Genomic DNA, 20288 nt, shown 5'->3' on the forward strand with positions numbered 1-20288 from the left:
GGTACTCTTGTCCTCTTATTCCCTAGCATCTCTATTTTCTCTTTAATAAATTTTTTTCTTAATTTATCTTGGTCTTGTTTTTCTTTTTAAAGACTTTCCTCAAATATCTATTTGTTGCTCATCCATATATGTTTTTTTATTCCCCTTGTCTTTTGTTCATTTAATTTGAGAAAGGTACTGAAAGACTGATTGGGATTTCTTTGTGGCCAAGACTTGACAACTGAGGTCTTTTAGGGGGAATTTATGCTGATGCCCAACCCCTATCCCCCACTCCTCTATTTCCTGGTACAATAATAAATGATGGCTTGAACTACTCAGTTTCTCTAGAGATGAAATCTTATGATCTCTTGCAGGAGATAGATATGTATACCCGGATTCTGCTTAAGGAGATCGGGGAGAGCAGTGTGTTACAGGACAATGTGTTCTGTATATAAGCTTTTGGTTAATCTGTCTGTTTTCAGTCCTAGCTATCATTCCTGCTTGCCACTTTACTTGACATCTGAGTCTAGATCCTCTCAGGGAGCTGTGGGACATATTAGCTTCCTTATTATTGGTATCCCTCTAATCCGTGCCTTTACTTCGTTTTGCTCCATTAATTACCATTCTTCCATTTACTGTCATCTTCCAGTGTCGGTGAATTCTCTTTTCCGCTGGTAGCCACATTCCTTCTTTTGTGATTTTGTATTTATACAGTGTTTATTCTTCACTATAATTCTAGTGGAGCCTCAGGAGAGAGAGAAGATAGGAGAAATATATGTTCTATGTTCAATTTTCCTTCAATGGAATGTCTGCAACTTGTGTTTTTCACTTAACAGTATATCATGGGTATAATATGGGGGCATTTCAAAAAGTTATGGAAAAATAGAATTAATGGATAATGTGAATGAATCTTTCCATGAACTTTTTGAAGTACCTTCGTACATGTAGATCTACCTCATTTTTCATGATTGTGCATACAATTCTAAGTGGGGATGTAACATAATTTGTGAATTACATGATGAAATTTCCTAATTTTGAATCATCCTTGCCATCCACATAATAAACATTTAGAATGGATATGGTAATATTTTATTTTTGGATTTTTATTTTTACTTTAAGATCATAATATGTATAGTTTTGTTTGTTTCCTTTTAGGTTCTTGTTTCATTTCGGTACCAGAGCTGTGCAGGGCTATGACTTGGGAAGCTTTTAATCTTTTTTCTATGATCTAGGACAGTTTAAACCAGTGATTTTCAACCAGAGGCAATTTTTGCCTCCCATAGCACATTTGGAAATATCTGGACACGTTTTTGTTTGTCACAACTGGCCGTGGTGGAGGGATGCTATTGGCATTTTGTGGGTAGAGCAGATGTTACTAAACATCCTACAATGCACAGGAGAACCCCCCACAACAAAGAATTATCTGGCCCAATATTTCAGTATTGCTGAGGTTGAGGAAACTCTGGTTTAAGTAAACATCTGAGCCTGATCCATTTTGGGGGAATGAGTCTCTGACTATCTTCTCTTCAATGTATTGGTCTGTTCTGATTTTTTCCACTTCAGTCAGTTTTAGTAACTTCTGATTCTAAAAAAAATGATCATTTATACTTTTGAAGCTGTTGTAAAGATGTGCAAAGTGTTTACTTTTTGCATCATCTTTATATGTAGTTATATGTCCCCTTTTTCTAAAGTTGTTTTCTTTATCTTGATTCCTTGTCAGAGGCTTCTTTGTTTTATTATTTTGGTCTTTTGAAAAAATTAGCCCTTAGTTTTATTTTCTAAATCTAGTGTAGTTATATGTCCCCTTTTTCTAAAGTTGTTTTCTTTATCTTGATTCCTTGTCAGAGGCTTCTCTGTTTTATTATTTTGGTCTTTTGAAAAAATTAGCCCTTAGTTTTATTTTCTAAATCTAGTGTTTTTTCATTTTTTTTGATTGTCTAAATTATTTTCCCTTTTTGTTTTTTCTAGTTTAATGGATCAATGTGATTTAAATTGCTTTTTAAACAAACACGTAAGGGCGAATATTTTCTTTGAGTGCTGTTTGACTTTATTGCACATGTTTTAAAATTTATTGTATTTTCTAAATAGTTTATATTTCCTAAGTAGTTTTATTCCATCTTTTGTTCACATTACCCTTAAAACTTCTTATTGTGAAATATGTATTGAAAATATGTAAAACATTAGCTTAGTTAGTGTAACACACAGTTACAGTGAATATCCGGGAACTACTACCTAGCTGCCACTCAGGTGAAGAAATAGAACATTTCTAGCACTACAGAAACCTTCTTCAGGCTCCTTCCAGATCATCCTCCTCCTGTAAGTTAATCCTTTCCTTACTTTTCTCTAGTTTTATCACTGTTGTATGCATCCTTGAACAAAACAGTATAGTGTTTTATGTTTTTGTGCTTCATATTAAGAGTCATACTGCATGTATTCTTGTGTTTCTTTGGGTCAACATTGCATGTGAAATTCATATTGTGTTTAGCTGTGGTTCTTTTCCATTGCTGCATTTATTCCATTGTTTGAATATATCATAACATTTATCCATCTGACTGTTTACAGGCATTTGGCCTGTTCCCAGTTTTTTTCTATTAGGAACAGTGCTACTATGATCGTTCTTGTTAGTATTTTGTGGTCCCCTGCTCAAGTGTGTCTCTGGGGCACGTACTTAGGATTTGGAATACTGGGGCATGAAGATCAATTTCTTCTTTAATTCCAGAGTTATCTAGAAAAAAATTTTAAAACATTTTCAGTGGCTTTTGGGCTAGTTTTTGCTTGTTATTATGATCATAGAATATGGCCTGTGACATCTCAGCTGTGTAATCAGTAATTGCTTAGGCTTAACCATTGGTGTTACTGTTGTTTTTTCTTACTATTGTTTCTTATATTACATGGTCTTCCCCAGCCCCTCTCCCTGCCAAGTATTTCCTGGAATAATGGCCTTTGGGTTTTTCGTTGGTATTGTTCTTTTTTTGTTTTTCTTAAAAAGGTTTTGTGGGGATGTATATGGAGAGTGTTCCTTGAATACTTGCTGTCGGTTTTTATCATTAGTTCAACAGATATCTGAGTCTGTATAAAGTATTGTACTTGGTGTGGAGGATCCAATGGTGAACACACACAAATAGGGCTCCTCTCCCGATGGAGCTAGAGATAGAATTCTAAGCTCATAATTGAGTCTCTTCACAGTCCTTTACACATGTTACAGAAGAAAAGTCTGATGCTTCTTTCTTTCTGTATATATTATTTTTTTCTTTCTGGGAGTTGGTATGGTTTTCTCTTTAATTGTGAAGTATGGGGTTTTACTTTTTAGTATTCCTTTGGGGCATTCAGAACCATTTAATAATCTATAGTCTTTCTTTAGCTTGGCAACATTTCTCTGTTATTCTTTTTCATTTCTTTTCTTCCATCCTCTGGATGACTATTAGATCTCCATATCTTCCGTTTCTTAACTGTTCTCTTATTTCCATCTCTTCTGCTTTTTTCTCCCCCATCTCCTTTTTCTCCATGTTCTAAGATAATGTCACAGTTTGGTCTTCTTAATTGTAAATGCTTTGTTCAGTCCATTGTGCTCTCTGACCCTTGTACTGAGTGGGTTTTTTTGGGGGGTAAAGGGAGGGATCTTAGTTTTGATTCCCAGAACTGTCTTGTCTTTTGCATAATAATCTGTTTTTATTTTGTGGATGCAGTATCTTCTCAATTACTGCTAAAGATTCCAGCTAGATTTTTAAATTCTGTTTTATTTCTTTCGTTAGTAATGATTTAGGTCACTTGTTCTGTTTGTTTGACTTGGTGTCTTTCTTTCAGATTGCTGGTTTTCTTCAACTATCTAGTGATACTTGGTTATCTGCTCATTTATGGATGAGGTATACCATTGATCAGTGTCAATTATTGATACAGGTATCCTCAGAATTGTCACTCCTCTCTGCTGTGGCCTCCTCTTTCCAGTTTTGCAGACATGTGTTCTTCCTGTGGCATAAGGATGGGGAGGTGGTGGCAGGTGGACTTTACAACTCCCGAGTAAAAGGAAGATACAATCTTTTATGAGATTTTGCTGCTGCATTGAGTTATGTTAAAAACATATCTATCTTTTCTTTCTGGTTCTGACACCTGTTGTAAGAGGCCATCAGTATAGGCTTCCTATACAGGAGAATTATCCTTACCAACTGTAGTTGGGGCAAATACAGCAAAGAATATATGATTCTTCTGGAAAAAAATATCTTATTAACTTCTCCAGTGGTCCTCTATTATTGGGACTGGGTTGTGGCTTTCTCAAGACCAGGAATATGATTCCATCCACTTTATGTCTTCTAATACGTTTCTATAGTTTTGGTTCACTGATGGTACCCTGTTGTTCTACTCTTTCATACACAGTTCTTCTGACATTTCAGTGGGGTCTTGGAAAGAAGGCCAGGCCACATCTTGAAATGAAACTTATCACAACTCTAACTGGCTTTGTGTTTTGGTTCAATTACCCCTTTCAAGGGGGATGTGGCTCATTTCTCCTTTGTAAATTGAAGGACAGGGACTAGGCAGATGTTCATATACCTGGCTGCGTGTTAGAATTACCTCAAAGAGCTTTTAAAAAACAAATTCTATGGGGCAGACTTTGAAATTAGCATTTCAAAAGTGCTCTGTGTCATGTCAAAGTCATGTTTGGGACTTTTAGGCTAGGTGTATTCTTTAGATACCAAAAATAGTCTGGTTTGGAATGTACAATTTATGGAAATGAAGAAGGGGTAAATTAGAACATTTTGGGAACTGCTGATTGCTTTCTTTTCTAATTTGGTTTCTAGGAGATGAGTAATAAATGTCTAAAGAGATGCAGATTTAAGACAAATATAAGTTTATTCTGCACGGGTATGGGTGCCCACATGGAATGCTCTAGCTCAGTAATACAGAACAGTTATACCCTCTGAGATAATGGTTTTATTTTCTTAAGATATATGCTATCAGAGTATCTAGGAACAGATGCTTGGATACTTACGAGATCTTTGTTGATCTGATTTGATCTCTGGATCCTCGTTTCTTGATCTTTTAGATATTCTGGGTCCTAATCTAAGCCTGCCTTTATGGTTAAAGATGCATTTATATACTGTGTCCTGGAGAACTACACCCTGGCCCAGGAAACTTGTCGTCTTTTTGAATTGCGCCAAAATTAGATGTGAAGGCCCTTAAAACCCCATCAGATTCATTTGTGAATGAGGTATAAATTGTGTCTTGTAGAGGACTATTCTATGGTAAATAACATGTTTTTTAAAAAACTGTTGATCATTTTGGGCCGGCCTGGTGGCGCACTGCTAAAGTGCGCCGCTTGAGAGTGCGGTGGCGCTCCCGCTGAGGGTTTGGATCCCACATACAGACCGGTTCCTGCTCTCTGGCTGAGCGAGGTGCGGGTGCGACACTGAGGGTTGCGATCCGTTGCCGGTCACGAAAAAAGACAAAAAAAAAAAAAAAGGAAAAACTGTTGATCATCTTATAATTTTTAGTTTTGTGAAGTATCTATTCCTTTATAATACATCTGGCCTTTTAAATGTAAGGCAGTTGAATTTATGTAAGAAGTTAGGCTTTTCAAAGTTAAAAAGGTAGATATTTTAAGGAGTCAATAGTTTGAGATATTTATTTTAAACAAAATAAGCCATTGACCTTATACACAAAGCCATATAAGTGAAATGTTTTCTTATTTTAGATAACTGTTTTAAAATTTTTTGTTTTTCTTATATTTGACTGTCTTTGTTCCTAAAGCATCTATTAAGTTAATTGTTCAAAATTGTTTCCTTTTAAAAAGTTGATTAATGTTATTTGTCAAATCAAGGATGGATTTAAAAATAAGTGTTTTAATTTTAATAAGCTCTGTCAATGGAACTGCAGTGACAGATGATTGATAGTTTGTCGCTAAAGCTGTGGTACCAATCTTCTAATGTACTCAGCATGTGCATATTTGTTCTGTGTAGCTCTGGCAAATTCTTTCTTTATTTCAGAATGGGACAACAGAAGAAGTGACTTCAGAAGAGGAGGAAGAGGAAGAGATGGGTGAAGTAAGTATTTTTTTGAAAGAATAACATTTTATAAATATCTTCATTTTTAGACATTTTAATTCTCTAGTTTTCTTTATAAGTTAGTGTTAATGTGGAATAATGGAAAGCACATTGTACTGGGAATGGAATATAATTTCTGAACCCCAGTTTGACCTCTAATTTGTGATATGCCTTGGAGCAAATTGTTTTATATGAATTTCTTGGATTTGATTTCCTGGAAAATAAGCTCTTAACATTTAGTACTAAAATTATATTTACATTTAATAGTGATACTTAAACTGTGTTTGGTTATTTTTAGGAAGAGAAATTGTCTTAAAAGTTCTGTGTTTGAATGAAAGGAGAATGAGAACATTTCGGGAACTACTCACTAGAAGCAAGAAACTTTAGTTAAAATTATCTAAGAATTTTGTCTTAGTTCATTTTGTGCTACTATCATAGAATTCCTGAGACTGGGTAATTTATAAAGAATGGACATTTTATTTTCTCACTGCTCTGGAAGCTGGGAAGTCCATGATCAAGGTGCCGGCACTTTGGTTTTGTTGAAGGCCTTCATGTTGTGTCCTTACATGGCAGAAGGCCGAAGGGCAAGAGAGCAAGCTAGGCGAATGCGGTGTGAAGTCTTAATCCCATTAATGAGGAAGGAGTCCTCATGGGCTAATCACCTCTTAAAGGCCCCACCTCTTAATAACATCACATTGGCAATACCTGGATTTTGGAAGGGACACATTCCAACCACAGTGAATTTAGTAGAGCAAATTCCTAAGACATTGTGCTTAGATTAGGTCAGTCGATTGTCAATCACTGATATAATTTGAGGGGTTTTCAGGCTCTGAAGCTTTGCATTTAAATTCAAACTTTGAAACAAAGATCTTTGTCTCTACATTGACCGGATGGAAGGTATATAAATTCCATGGTCTTGATTTTGAAACATTTTTTTTTGTTTGTTTTGGATTTTAGAGTTAATTCAAGCTTTTACCTTATTTTCTTGGTTTAGGAATTTTTAATATAAAATGTATTTTCAGAATCCTTCAGAACTAAAGAAGTAGGCTTGTGGGGGTTTTGGGTTTTTTGTTTTGTTTTGGTGGGTCTGAGAGTATATAATTTTTTAAATTGTCTAATTAGAATGACTTTTTTGGGGTAAAGAGTTTGTTTTAATGTTTTTATGCAGTTTAACTTGGGTGGAATAAATTGCATGAAGACATTAAACCTTATGCATAGTGTGCTGAGAATATTATTTTAGAAAGATAATAATGTATTCTGTTTGGAATGTGCTGATGAGTAGTTAAGGGGAGAAGTTTTGTGGATAGGAATATGGCTGAGGTTGAAGGTATAGGAGGAGGAGATATGGGCTAAAGGCATTTGTGAGAGCCCTGAAGAAAACAACATAGGAGGGAACATCAGGGCTGAAAGGTGTACACCAGAAGAGAGCTTCATGAAGTATGGAGTCATGGGCAGAGTCTGAATAAGAGTGGATTGTAACGGGTTGAAGAGATGGCATTCCAAGAAAGAGACCTATTGAGTCTGGATAGAAGGTGCTCATTAACCTGGTTTAGAAATCACAATGAATTAGTCTGCTTGAAAAAGTGGAGGTAGTAAGTATAAACTATTCCTCTAGAGACTTTGGCAATTGAAGTAGAGATAAGTAAAATAATTGAAAAAAATTTAGGATTAAAGAAATTCTGCATAGATTTGTATATGTGTAAGCACAGATGATATGAGAAAGGAGGGAGCAGAATGATATAATTAAAGATGTTGGTCTATGGATATTATTCAAATTCTTTTTCTAACTTTTTGTAATTATGAAAGTCAATAGGTGCTTACTACAGAAAACATGGAAAATCTTTTCTGTTTAGAATTGGAGGGAAAAAAAAATAGGGAAAAGCACTAAATGTCTCCAAAGGTAACAACTACACATTTTAGAATAAGTCTAGGCATCTTTTTTTGTATTTATTTTGATATAGTTGAGATTCTGTATATTCTATTTTATATTGTTTTTTATTTGAAAGTTTTTGATACAAAAGAAATAATTTCACTATGTTGCTATTTTAATGGCCTTCTAGTATTCCGTGGAATTAACTGTTTTGCTATTTCTGCACATGTATATTTTGTGTTTGTTTTTGTGGCTATAAGATTGAAATAGACATCTTTATGTCTAAATTTATGTTCACATTTTAGACTAGTTTCTTAGAATTCTAGAAGTCAAGTTTCTGGAGCAAAATGTGAACACTTAAGGTTCTTGATACCTGCTGCTAACCCGTTTCAAAAGTTCCTCTTAAAAGATTTAGAAAATGGCTTATTAAGGCTGGCCTGTTAGCTCAGTTGGTTAGAGTGTGGTGTTATAACACCAAGGTCAATGGTTCGGATCCCCATACTGGCTAGGTGCCAAAAAAAAAAAAAAAAAAAAAAAAAAGAGAGAGAGAGAGATGGCTTGTTTGGTAATAGTCATGACTTTGTAAAGCTATTAAATCTGCTTTACTCAGAGCCTAGCTTTAAAAAAAAAAATAGAATATGAAAGGAGGAAACCTTTTTAATAGAATATGGAAGTTTTTTCTCCTCCCCATAGAATAGATGTATTCTTTCCTGTTCTCTGTTGAGTTACGAATAATTTAACTTTGGCATATAAGAAACAACTGAAGAAAAATAGCATGAATAAACTAATATTTCTCTTTTTATAGGATATAGAAGACTTGGATCACTATGAGATGAAAGAAGAGCCTATTAGTGGGAAAAAGTTAGAGGATGAAGGAATTGAAAAAGAAAATTTGGCAATATTAGAGAAAATTAGGAAGACTCAAAGGCAAGACCATTTAAATGTAAGTGTGTGTAAATATCTAGAGTCTGGGCTTTTGAGGTAGTTAGAGTTAACACTGGGCAATTCATTAAGATGCCAATTGCAGTCCTCTTCCTCCTCCATCCCTGCCTTAGTGGTGAATGCAGTCATATGTTTTGTTGCTCTAGGTTACCTCTCTCATCTATTGATAGCCACTTTTTACCCTGTTCATCTGCTATTTACATTGAGGAACCACCTGCTGATCCCTGTGTATGCCGTTTTTCCAGCCTGTTTATGCTGTTTTTCCTGCTGATGCTCCTCCTGTGAGATCTATACATTCAAATCGATTCAAATTCTTTCTCTTCCATGAAGCTGACCTTAGTCTGTCCTGCCCTGACCAAACTAAAAGTAATTTTTCTCTTTTGACTTTCTCTTTTCTCTTTTATGTAAAGTGGCATAGGAGTGTGAAATGAACACTGAGTGTGGTGACAAACATAGCTATATGGCTTCACTTTCCTCAACTCTAATGTGTAGACAGACAGTACATACCTTTTGGATGCTTTCTGTGTAAAATAAAATAAATGAGGATGATGTATATGTATAAAATGCCCAGGCACAGTGGGGAAACATCAAATGATAGTTTAGCTGCCTGGCTGAATGTTTCCTACTTTCTGCTTTGTATTAGAGCTATTTATCAGCCCCATGAAATCTGAGGCCCAGTTACTATGTCCTGGGCACAGGTTGTCAAACACAGGGAATGAACTGTTATGCAAGTAGATGCCAAGTGTTGTAAACAGGTAGATTACTCTTCCTTCTTCAATTTTATTAAGTATATTAATTTAATTGGCAAATCTTTTTTTAATAGAGCAAAGAAATTTAGCCAAGCTCATATTTTGATTATTAAAAGTTTGTGGCATCTGAATTAATAATACTTTATTCTACTTTCTTTGTCTTGTGATTGATTCCAGTTTGTGTGCATTATAGTCAAAACAACTACAAATTATTGAACACTTTTACATGACAGACACTGTTAAGAACTATATACCTTCTCATTTAGTTTTTCTAGTCACTCTGTGAAATAGGTACTCTTTATATTTTATAGATGTGAAAACTGGGTTTTAAGCCAGTTCAAGGTCACATAGATAGGAAGTAATGTCTTTGTAAAATTGGTTCCTCTCCCCCGCAGAGTATAGTGCAACCTTTAAAATCTTTTATTTTACGTGATCAAAATTTCACATGATAAAAAAATAGTTCCATTCCTATTTAGTCTTAGGAAAAGTGATTGGCACATTTTCACCTTTAGAGAAGTACTAACACTGAAAAGAACTAAAACCAGTTGCGTGCAGGTAAACATGTTTCTGTTTCTCAATACATAAAATAGACCTTCAGACCTTCAGTTTAATGTTCTTGCTTGTAATCATATTAATGGAACTCTGTTTTAGTTAATAATATCATGACGAAGGTCTTCTAGTATTTTCAAAAATTGATGGCATTTAGGGCTGGCCCGGTGGCGCACTTGGTAGAGTGCGGTGCTTGGGAGTGCGCCGGCACTCCCGCCAAGGGTTCGGATCCCATATAGAGACCGGTCCGCTCACTGGTTGAGCGTGGTGCGGGCGCGACACCGAGGGTTGCGATCCCATTACTGGTCACGAAAAAAGACAAAAAAAAAAAAAGGAAAAATTGATGCCATTTGGAATAGACTCATACTGAATTCTACACTACACTTGCAGAGTTCATGGTGGTCTGGACATACTGGCTAGACTTTTTTTTTTTTGAATGATAAGAAATAGTAAATGACCCAGGCTGTCTCCAGTTTTATATTCTTCTTGAAACTTCATAACTTTTCATTTAGTTCAACTTAAACTTTTCTGACCTCTTAAAATGTTGAGTGATGATCCATTTTTACACTCTCATTGTAAATGTGTATATCAGGTTCATATACCTTAAGTTTTTAATTGCTTGGCTGAAACCCTGGTAAACAGCAAGTTTTATGTTTCAGGGTGCGGTGTCTGGGTCAGTGCAAGCTTCAGATAGACTTATGAAAGAGCTCAGGGACATATATAGATCACAGAGTTATAAAACAGGTAAGGACCTCTGGATCTCTGCTGTCTGTTCTTTTGTACTTTTCTATTTTCAACTAATAAATGTCACTTATAAGTAGACAGAAATGGAAATGCTTATTAACTTTATTTTAGGGATATGAAACTCAAATATAATCAAGTTCTAAAAATAGAATAGGATGAGATTACTTGTTTTTGTTGGATTTTTTTAAAAAATTGTTTTTATAAAGCATAATTCTTTTGTCTTCTTCCTGATAGAAAATTAACTCATGATTTTAATCTTCTGGCAAAAGCATGAGTAATATTGCTTTGGAAAGTAAATAAGATGTATTTATTTCATTGTATACTAACTTGGAAAGATGTTCCTGAAAGTTGAAGAAAGATTATAAAACAGTATGTGTAGAAGGATTACATCTTTATAGAAACAGAAGAAAAGACTTAAGTACATTTGATTTTTGCATATCTATTTTTTTCTCTCTCAAAGTTAATGGTAAGCAGTTTCTTAACTCATTAGATTCCTCTTAATTGATGGCTTTAATTATCTGTTAAGGACATAAGATATTCAGCTCCAGTGGTAAAATATTTACAATACAGCTTAGTTGTTCCATCTTTTAATAGCAAAATTTCTAGCTTAGTGTATACATTTACATCAGAGTAATAGTTATATGATCAAATGAAGAGTAACTGACATGCTCTATATCTTTACAGGGATTTATTCAGTGGAACTCATAAATGACAGTTTATATGACTGGCATGTTAAACTGCAGAAGTAAGTGGCTTGTTTATGCCAACCCACTCTTTGCACTATCACAGTGGAGTTCCCCCCTTCTAATTTGATACCTTTATACTATGACTTTTACTTAGAACATTAGACCTTGTTTCTACGTGTTTAAAATGAGATGTTTCTGAGGCTTAATAAGTAAAGTGAGATTCTAATTTGATACCTTTATACTATGACTTTTACTTAGAACTTTAGACCTTGTTTCTACGTGTTTAAAATGAGATGTTTCTGAGGCTTAATAAGTAAAGTGAGAAAGAGGAAGGAGAAAAAGAGGGACTAGCTGTGGGATAAAGTGTTTCATGGAGTTAGTGAGAGCATGAGAACTTAGAAACAAGAGTGTATTTAGTAACTTGATGAGACTGACTGTGATAACTAGTTTATATTTGAAATAAGGGATTTGAGTAAGACCTGTATGTATAGAACATTAGTAGACAAATTTAGATTTTGTTTGTAACTTTTCATGTCTTTGACAAATTTCTCTCTTTGGCTAAAACTACAACTTAAAGTATACTAAAAACTTGAGTTCTTGAATAAATTAAGTATATATGACTGTTTTCCTTTAGGATGACTGCTGACTTTAAATTCCCTTATTAGAATAGATTTAGAGTACTATGGTCTCTTTTTGGACATTTATTCCCAAACAGCTGGAGCTATAGCGACCTATATTTTCTGGGGCTATAGAGCAACTTTAGACCTTCTCTGCCTGGAACTTACCCTAGGGGCTCTGTTTTATCTCTTGGGCTTGTTCATTTATGAGTTTAGTTAGAAAAATCCTCTAATATTTTTTGAACTGTTTTTTGTTTTGTAATTCTTAGGGTTGACCCTGATAGTCCTTTGCACAGTGATCTTCAGATCTTAAAAGAAAAAGAAGGCATAGAATATATTTTGCTTAACTTCTCTTTTAAGGTAAGAAAATAGTAATGGGACTCCATATGCTTCTAATGGAAGTGTATATTTGTACAAGTGCTTTGGAAAACAATTTGGCATTATTTGATAAAGTAGGAGATACTCATACCTGGTGGTTTAAGAATTCTCCTCATAGACATATACTACACAAGAAATGAGTATTTCAGAGCAGCATTGTTATGATAGCTCCAAACACAAAATAACCCAAGTGGCTGTTCCAATAAAGTGGAGAATTGTAATATTCGTAAAATGGAATACAGCTATGTTCAACATGATGGGTGAATCTTAAACATGATGCAGAGCAAAGAAAACCAGACCCCTAAATCCTGTTTTGTACAATTCAATTTATATAGAGTTCAAAAATAGGTAACACTAACATTGTTTAGCGCATACATTCTCAGTGGTGGTCGTATCACTCCCATTGGGATGAAAATTGGTCATTGGATTAAAAAAATATTGTAGATATGACAGTGGTGTGCGGCTCTCCAAAGGGTCATATGACATAAACAGATACAGTATATACCTGTGTTGGTAAAATTTCATGGGGGTGAAATTAGGGAAACCATTTCTAAAGAGACTTCATGGGGGGGAGTGAAATGAAAAGAAGGCTAGGAAACACTGATTCACACTTGGGCAGTAAAACTATCAAGAAGAGCAAAGACATGATTACCATACAGGTTAGGATAGGGAGTCCATCTAGGTGGCAGTGAAGGAGTTGTGAGCTGAAAGGGATATCTGTGGGATTCTTGGTTACTGGCTGTGGTCTGTTTCTTGACCAGGGTGGTGGTTACATGGACACATACTTTATAATAACTCTATATTTTATTTACTTTACTGAATTTGTGTGTTATATATAATGTGTTTTTAAGATGCTAAAAATAAAGGTTAAAGAATAGCAATGAAATCTCAAAATGTTAATGATTTAGTATGGAATCTGAATAAAATGTAATGGGTTAAAATCTTTAAAATATTGAATCTTTTGTTTAAAATCTAAGAAGTGTTTCTAAGGAGTTATATTTGAATTATATGAAGCTTGTTTTTGACTTTTTTTTTTTTAACTGAGAAGAAAAATTTATGCAACAATTGTCTTGCAGATATTTTTTTCCCATTTCAGTTAGGTAGACTTTGATGTGTTAGGTGCTATAGAGGGCTTGAAAATATGGAGACATGTAAAATATCCCTCTCTTTCTGGGGGAAGAACCAGTGTGATGGAAGCTACAGGGCTATAGAGATCATGATGAGGTCTAGGATTTTACCTTTATGCAGTAAAGAGCCATGGGACATAATTGATCTGTTAGGTTTTTTGTTTTATTTGTTTTAAATAATCATTATGCCTTCAGCATAAGAGTAGGGTTTGAGATAGCATAGAGTAGATTTCTGGGAGACTAGTTGGGGGCTTTTACTTTAATCCGAGCAAGGAATGAGGAAGACCTGGTCTAGGGTGGTGGTGGTAGGAATAGGTTAGAGTATTTGGATATGAGATATCTTAAAGAAGGAAAACAAAGACATGAAAGAACACTTTCTTTATATTTGCAAAAAGAGCAGTAGTGATTTTCTAAAAGCTTCTTATCTGGCTTTTGTGTGTATTCTTGTTGGGGGATGTATATTATAATTAAACTTCCTCGAAATAGCCCAAATGTTGTAATTTCCCTCAGTTTTGTTATTGTAGAAACCATGGCAGTTGTCAACTAGGTTGTCTTCCTAGAGTGTGAATCTGGTGTATATTTACTCAAGTTGCTGATGACTGCAAATTTTACTGACTCATAAGGCGGAATGAATGAAACACTCCGGCCAAAACAAATAATAAAAAAAAAAACACTGAAAAAGTTATCTTTAAAAAAAACAAAAAACAAAAGTAAACAATGCAAAATATTTTTAGCCTGAAAAAATTAATATGAAATCATATGACCATGGGCTCAACACCAAGCTTAAGAAATAGAAACTTATCAGTACCTTTGAAGCCCCTATGTGCCCCTCCACTGTCACTTCTTCCTTGGGAGGTATCTTCAGAGGAATGTGAAATCTTGGCCAGGAAACTGGAGGTAGTGTTTTCATTATATTTTCCTGCTCTAGGTGGAACTTCAAGGAGGGGTTAATCTGGGAGGTAAATGGATGAAATTCTACTGGACTTGTGTTTCTGGACCATGGCTTCTGATACCAGAAAGAAGGGCCTTTTCTAGGGTTGGAGTATTCCTTAAGAGCCCTGGGAAGAATGTGATTGCCCTGAGCTAACTGACCTTATGAATAGGATTTTAAACTAAATTGCTGAGTTATTAACATTTGGACTCACAGACTTTGGAGGATAGCAGGTATGAAAGAAATCTTTCAAGAAGAAAGATTCACAGGAAGGAGCCAGAACAGTGTATATTTATGATCTCAGATGTCCACGGTGACACCTTGGGAGTCATGAATAATAAGAAAAATGGAACTTGAGATATAACAACACAAGAATGGGAATGGGGGCAGGAAGGAATGGGACTTGGTCAGCAACTTGGTAAATCTGTTATGCTGTGTTTTTAAGGAAGTGGTTTTCCAACTTCTCAGTTCACAACTGAATTACTGAATTGAATTTTGAGGTAGTACTTTACAAAGGGTTGATTTAGACAAATCTAGATTCATTTAGAGAATAGTAGCCAGGCTTAGGAAGAGATTCTATTCCAAGTCCTAAGATATCTGGTTAAACTGTGGATTTGGAGAAGAGAACATGGGGGTTCAGGATAGCTTGTCTTCAACTAATTGAAGGACTGTTTATGTAGACTCATTAGTTTGATTTGTCTTTGAACACTGAGCATAAGACTAGAACCAATAAGTCAAATTATAAAGAGGTGATTTTTCAACTCTATATAAGGAAGTGATTTGTAACGATTTAGAACCATTAGGTGATTATTTTCAAAAGTAGAATGTTCCTTATCCTTATGAATAGCTTAGAAGGCCAAAATGTTAAATTGGAAATCAGATAATTTTTTAATATTATTTTTTAATTGACATGTAATAATTATGTATATTTATGGGGTATAGAGTAATATTTTGATACATGTATACACTGTGTGATGATCAAACCAGGTTAATTAGCATATCCACCACCACAAACCTTGTCTCTTTTTATATTTTTTTTATTTAAAATCTGTTTTATCTAGTATAAGTATTGCTACTTCTGTCTGGTTTTTTTTGGTTCCCATTTTCATGGAATATGTTTCTATCCCTTCACTTTTAATCTGTATCTTTACAGGTGAAGTGAGTTTCTTTTAGACAGCATATAGTTGGGTCTTGTTTTATCTATCCAGCTAGTCTAAATCTATTAAATGGGGCATTTAATCTGTTTACATTCAAAGTCGTTATTGAAAGGTATAGGTTTATTCCTGTTGTCTTGTTGTTTTATGGTTGTTTTTATATCCTTTGTTCTTTTCTTTCTCTTTTGTTGTTTTTCTTTGCAGTTTGGTAGTTTTCTGAAGTGAAAAGATGTAAGAATTCTTTCTCTTTCTCATTTGCATATCTGCTCTACCAGTGAGTTTTATTCTTTTGCATGTTTTCACAATGGTAGTTATCATCCATTCACTTCCAGGTGTAGGACTCCCCTAAGTATTTCTTGTAGGGCTGGTCCGGTGGTAATGAATTCCCTCAATTTTGCTTGTCTGGGAAAGACTTCATTCTCCTTCATTTCCAAACAATAGCTTTGCTGGGTATAGTACTGGATGGCATTTTTTTTCTTTTAGCATTTTGAATATATCATCCCATTCTCTCCAGGCTCATAGGGTTTCTGCTGATAAATCTGCTGTAGTGTTTCTGCTGAAAATTGTTTTGTTTTTGTGATTATACAGTGGTTAGTACTCTGTGCCTGCAGCAAACTTGGTTCATATCTGAGTCACAGCACCCCCCCAAAAAAATGCATTAGTTGTTTCCTTTTGATCCCCTTTTGTTTGAATGTAGAAATCAGAGGTAATTTATCTTAGATTTCCTGATGTATCTTCATTAGAGGCAGTGAGCCATTTCCCTTCCAAACTGCTATAGGAAGGTGAGGGGCAGCCTTCTTCTTGGCTTCCTGGCCCTCAAGGAACTGACCTCTAACACTTGGTCACTTCAGCTACTGTCTTTGCTTCAGTTCATTAAGAAAAAGCTCTTGTTCTTCTGGAAACTTGACTTCTAGGACTGAGAATTTGAAAAAGAGAATTGTGCTTGGTAGCCTGAGAAGTAGCTGAAGTTTCTTTTTCTCCTCTTCCTCTCTTCATATATTTTTATCAACTCTGATGATCTTTGTCTTTTAATTGGAGCAATTAGTCCATTGCATTTAATGTTATTGCTGATATTTAGGTTTAAATCTACCATCTTATAAGTGATTTCTATCTGTCCTTCTTGCTCCGTGTTCCTTTTTCTCTTTATTTTGGATTTTTTTTTTTATTACTCCAGTTTTCCACCTCTGTTAGCTCAGTAGTTATGTTACAATATATATCCTTTACTTGTCAAAGTCTAATATGAATTTAATATTTTTCCTTTTTCTTTTCAGTGCAGGGCTTTAGAACACTTTGAGTTCATATAATTCCCTGCCAAATATGTGCTGTTGTCATGCATTTTAGTTCTATACGTACCTAAAACCCTACGCATAATTATTACATGATTAGTCAATGGGATTTGACTTACGTGGAACCCCTTCACATATTTTGTAAGTGTACCAGTCACCATCTGTTTACGCCTGATCTTTACTTCATTTTTATTTGCTTTGGTTTTTATTTCATTTAATTTTTTGTACTAATTTTACTTTTATCCTCCTTGCTCATTATCAGATAATAAATGTATGCATTGTTTATGGACTATTTAAAAATCTTCTAAACGTTATAGTGTTTAGGATGTTAAAATTAATTAAACGTGCTTATTTGCTTTTAGGATAATTTTCCATTTGATCCTCCATTTGTTCGAGTTGTGTTACCTGTTCTCTCAGGAGGGTAAGTTTAAGTGATTGCTTTTTTCATAGTGAGCATCAAAATTATCTGGAGAGCTAGTTAAATGCTAGAAGGCCTAGATTGCTAGGTTGTACCCCAAGGTTTCTCATTTAGCAGGTCTGGTGTGGGGCCTGAGAATTTACATTTCTAAGAAGTTCTCAGGCGAAGTTGATGCTACTGGTCTGCGGCCCACATTCAAAACTATTGGTATAAACAATTATGATGTTTATAGGTAGAGTTTTCAATGGCTTCTATTTATGTTTATTTTACCGTAAAGAATGTTTTTCAAATACAAATTGTTATTGAGGATTTAGAGAAAGTTATGATTAGAGAGTGATTCTCACATACCTATAATCCTAGTTGGTACTTCTAGGAATAATCACAGGAAATCTCATGGATTTATGGAGCTGGCTATCTGATTCCTTCTAGAGGTAATAATTGCAGTTTATTAGAATCAAATGGCAACTGTTATGCAGTTTTATTGAAACTTGTATTGCTCTTTGTGATTAAAAGTCTTACGGAAGGTGGGGAAAAGATCAACATTTTTACTTAGGTTAGTTATGAAATGTTCTGTAGACCCCCAAAGTGGCACAATTAAGCTAATTTGAGAATTTTCAAACATTCAGCTGACTAATTCCATTTTGTGAGATAATCCATATTGTGATTGAAATCTGAAGATAACCGGTTCTTACTTTGATTATTTCTGTGGTTGAGATAATAATAGTTACATTTAGGTTAAAAATGTGGATGACTACTAAAAACGACTTCAGAACTTCCTGCAGAAATGGTGTGCTCTTACACTTATCATATTTAGTTACATTTGCTTTATATGTTATTTCTGTGTTTTGGGGGATCAAATTCTGTTATGGATTGTTTCTCTGATAGCCCAGATATGTATTAACTATGCTGTCATTACTACAGTATAGTTATTTGAGCATGGTATCTGTACAACTCAGGTAAACAAAAATTGTGGCTTTAAAAAAAATTCAGTATTGCATATGGATGTACTGAGCCCATTCTGAGTTCTGCAACATAGTAAAGTAATACTGCTTTTTAAGAGTTTACTTACCTGATACCTGCAGCCTAGTCCTTTGCCATATCTCCTAAAATGTTTTGTGAGCACTAATACAGTGGTATGTTAATAGGTACTTGTTTTGAAAGGATTGTAGGGTTTGGGGAAACCAGGCTCAAAATAGTCTTCACCAGAGGGCTTCTTGGAGCCGTAATACAACTTTCCAAGAAGATGTTAAACCGTTTTTCCACCGTGTAACTAGAAAATAAGCATCTCAGAGAATGGTGTCCTCTTATTTGCTTTTTGGGAAATGCTGCTCTATTAGAAATTCAAAGGTCTAAGTGACTCCCATGTGTTTTCTGCTCCAGACTAAGAAAAACTGAAGTAATCTCTTAGTGGATAGACCTTAGGGGGTCTACAAATCCACTTTATAAAACCTTGGTTCTTTTTGAAAGGCTGTTACAAAGCTGATCACAAATGTACTGTTATGATGAGTGGAGATCACAGGTTAGTTGAACATGAAATAAAGTTGTTTAGAATTATATAAAGTTTCATTTTGTTACCTTTAAAGCTTCCCTGGACTCTTGGATTAGGCAGTAAAAAGTGCTATAAAAAATACTGTTGTAAACCCTCATATTCAATTTGGGAAGTTGAATGTTTACATCAGGCAGATATTTACATATGCAGAATAAACATAGGACTGAAAAATGGTAAATTTTTAACCTTTGTGTCTCTTGTTCACAACACCAGCCTTTGTCTAGCCACCAAGTCAAAAATCCTTATTTTAACATTAAACTATGAAAAGCATATCTTTTTTATTAAGCCTTTACTGATTGGATAGAAAAGACACAACTATTGTGCTTTAGTTTTATGTGCTTGTTTATAAAATTGTTTAGTTAATATTCCCATAAGCATGGGAAAAGAACGGTTATTTTTTGTTCAAAATTTTATTCAAGAAAAATGACCAAGGAAGAGTTAGAAAAATTCTGTAGATTCAGGATAAATGTATAAAAATATTATGAGAACCTTTTGAAATCTGATTATAAAATTGACTAGCAAAGGTTTTTCACATTTTCTTGTGAGAAATACCAAAAATTTTAAGTTTATGATCTTAAGTAGCTTACCACACCTAGTAGTGGAGACAAGCACATGAAGTTATGAATAATACCATTTTCAGTATTAAATCTGTTACATAGTTTCTCTTTACTGACTCTTTTTTGCCACTGTAAGGTTATTATTCCCATTATTTAAATGAATAAATAAGTCAGCTTGTGACTCATCCAAGTATGAGGGTACTTCAAAAAATTCATGGAAAGAATCATAATATCTTTTAATTCTACTTGAACTTTTTGAAGTATCCTCCTAAATATTCTACCTCCTCATAAAGCATTTTTCATTATACCAAAAGTCAGCTATATAAAAGGAGATTAAAAGTACTAAGTACTCTATTGAGTGTCACGTGTTAAGTATGGACTTCAGTTCTCTGAGTTTAAAGGAGAGTTAGGAGTTGCTCTGGCAGTAGTGACCTGGGAAGACTTCATGAAGTAAGTGGGATCTCAGATGGGCCTTGAATATGAGTAGGGATTGATTAGCTGGTAGAGGTTGAAGGAAAATGATCTACATAGGTGAAAAGTAAGCAATCACCTATCTAGGAAAGAGTATGATATATTCAGGGTATACCAGCCCAGTTTGAGCTATAACATGGGGTGGGATTCATATTGAAGAGTTGTAAGAAATAGTGCTGACATAATATCTCACACAGCACCATGGATTGTTGACAGACCTTTTTTTTTTCTGGTAAGCAAACTATT

General features: G+C 34.6%; 1 protein-coding gene across 2 annotated transcripts in view; it reads left to right on the top strand.

Annotated features, from left to right (window-relative positions):
• The window catches only part of UBE2Q2 (ubiquitin-conjugating enzyme E2Q family member 2), a 56932-nt gene that overhangs the window by 22979 nt on the left and 13665 nt on the right, over positions 1-20288 (top strand). For both annotated transcript variants that reach the window (XM_008572982.1, XM_008572983.1), the window contains 6 exons: positions 5958-6014; positions 8690-8827; positions 10784-10868; positions 11553-11613; positions 12441-12531; positions 17410-17468. In XM_008572982.1, the coding sequence (XP_008571204.1) occupies positions 5958-6014; positions 8690-8827; positions 10784-10868; positions 11553-11613; positions 12441-12531; positions 17410-17468 (491 nt within the window). The remainder of the gene's footprint in view (positions 1-5957; positions 6015-8689; positions 8828-10783; positions 10869-11552; positions 11614-12440; positions 12532-17409; positions 17469-20288) is intronic.

The sequence above is a fragment of the Galeopterus variegatus genome, unplaced genomic scaffold (assembly GCF_000696425.1).
Source record: "Galeopterus variegatus unplaced genomic scaffold, G_variegatus-3.0.2 Scaffold860, whole genome shotgun sequence".
In the NCBI taxonomy this organism is placed as follows: domain Eukaryota; kingdom Metazoa; phylum Chordata; class Mammalia; order Dermoptera; family Cynocephalidae; genus Galeopterus; species Galeopterus variegatus.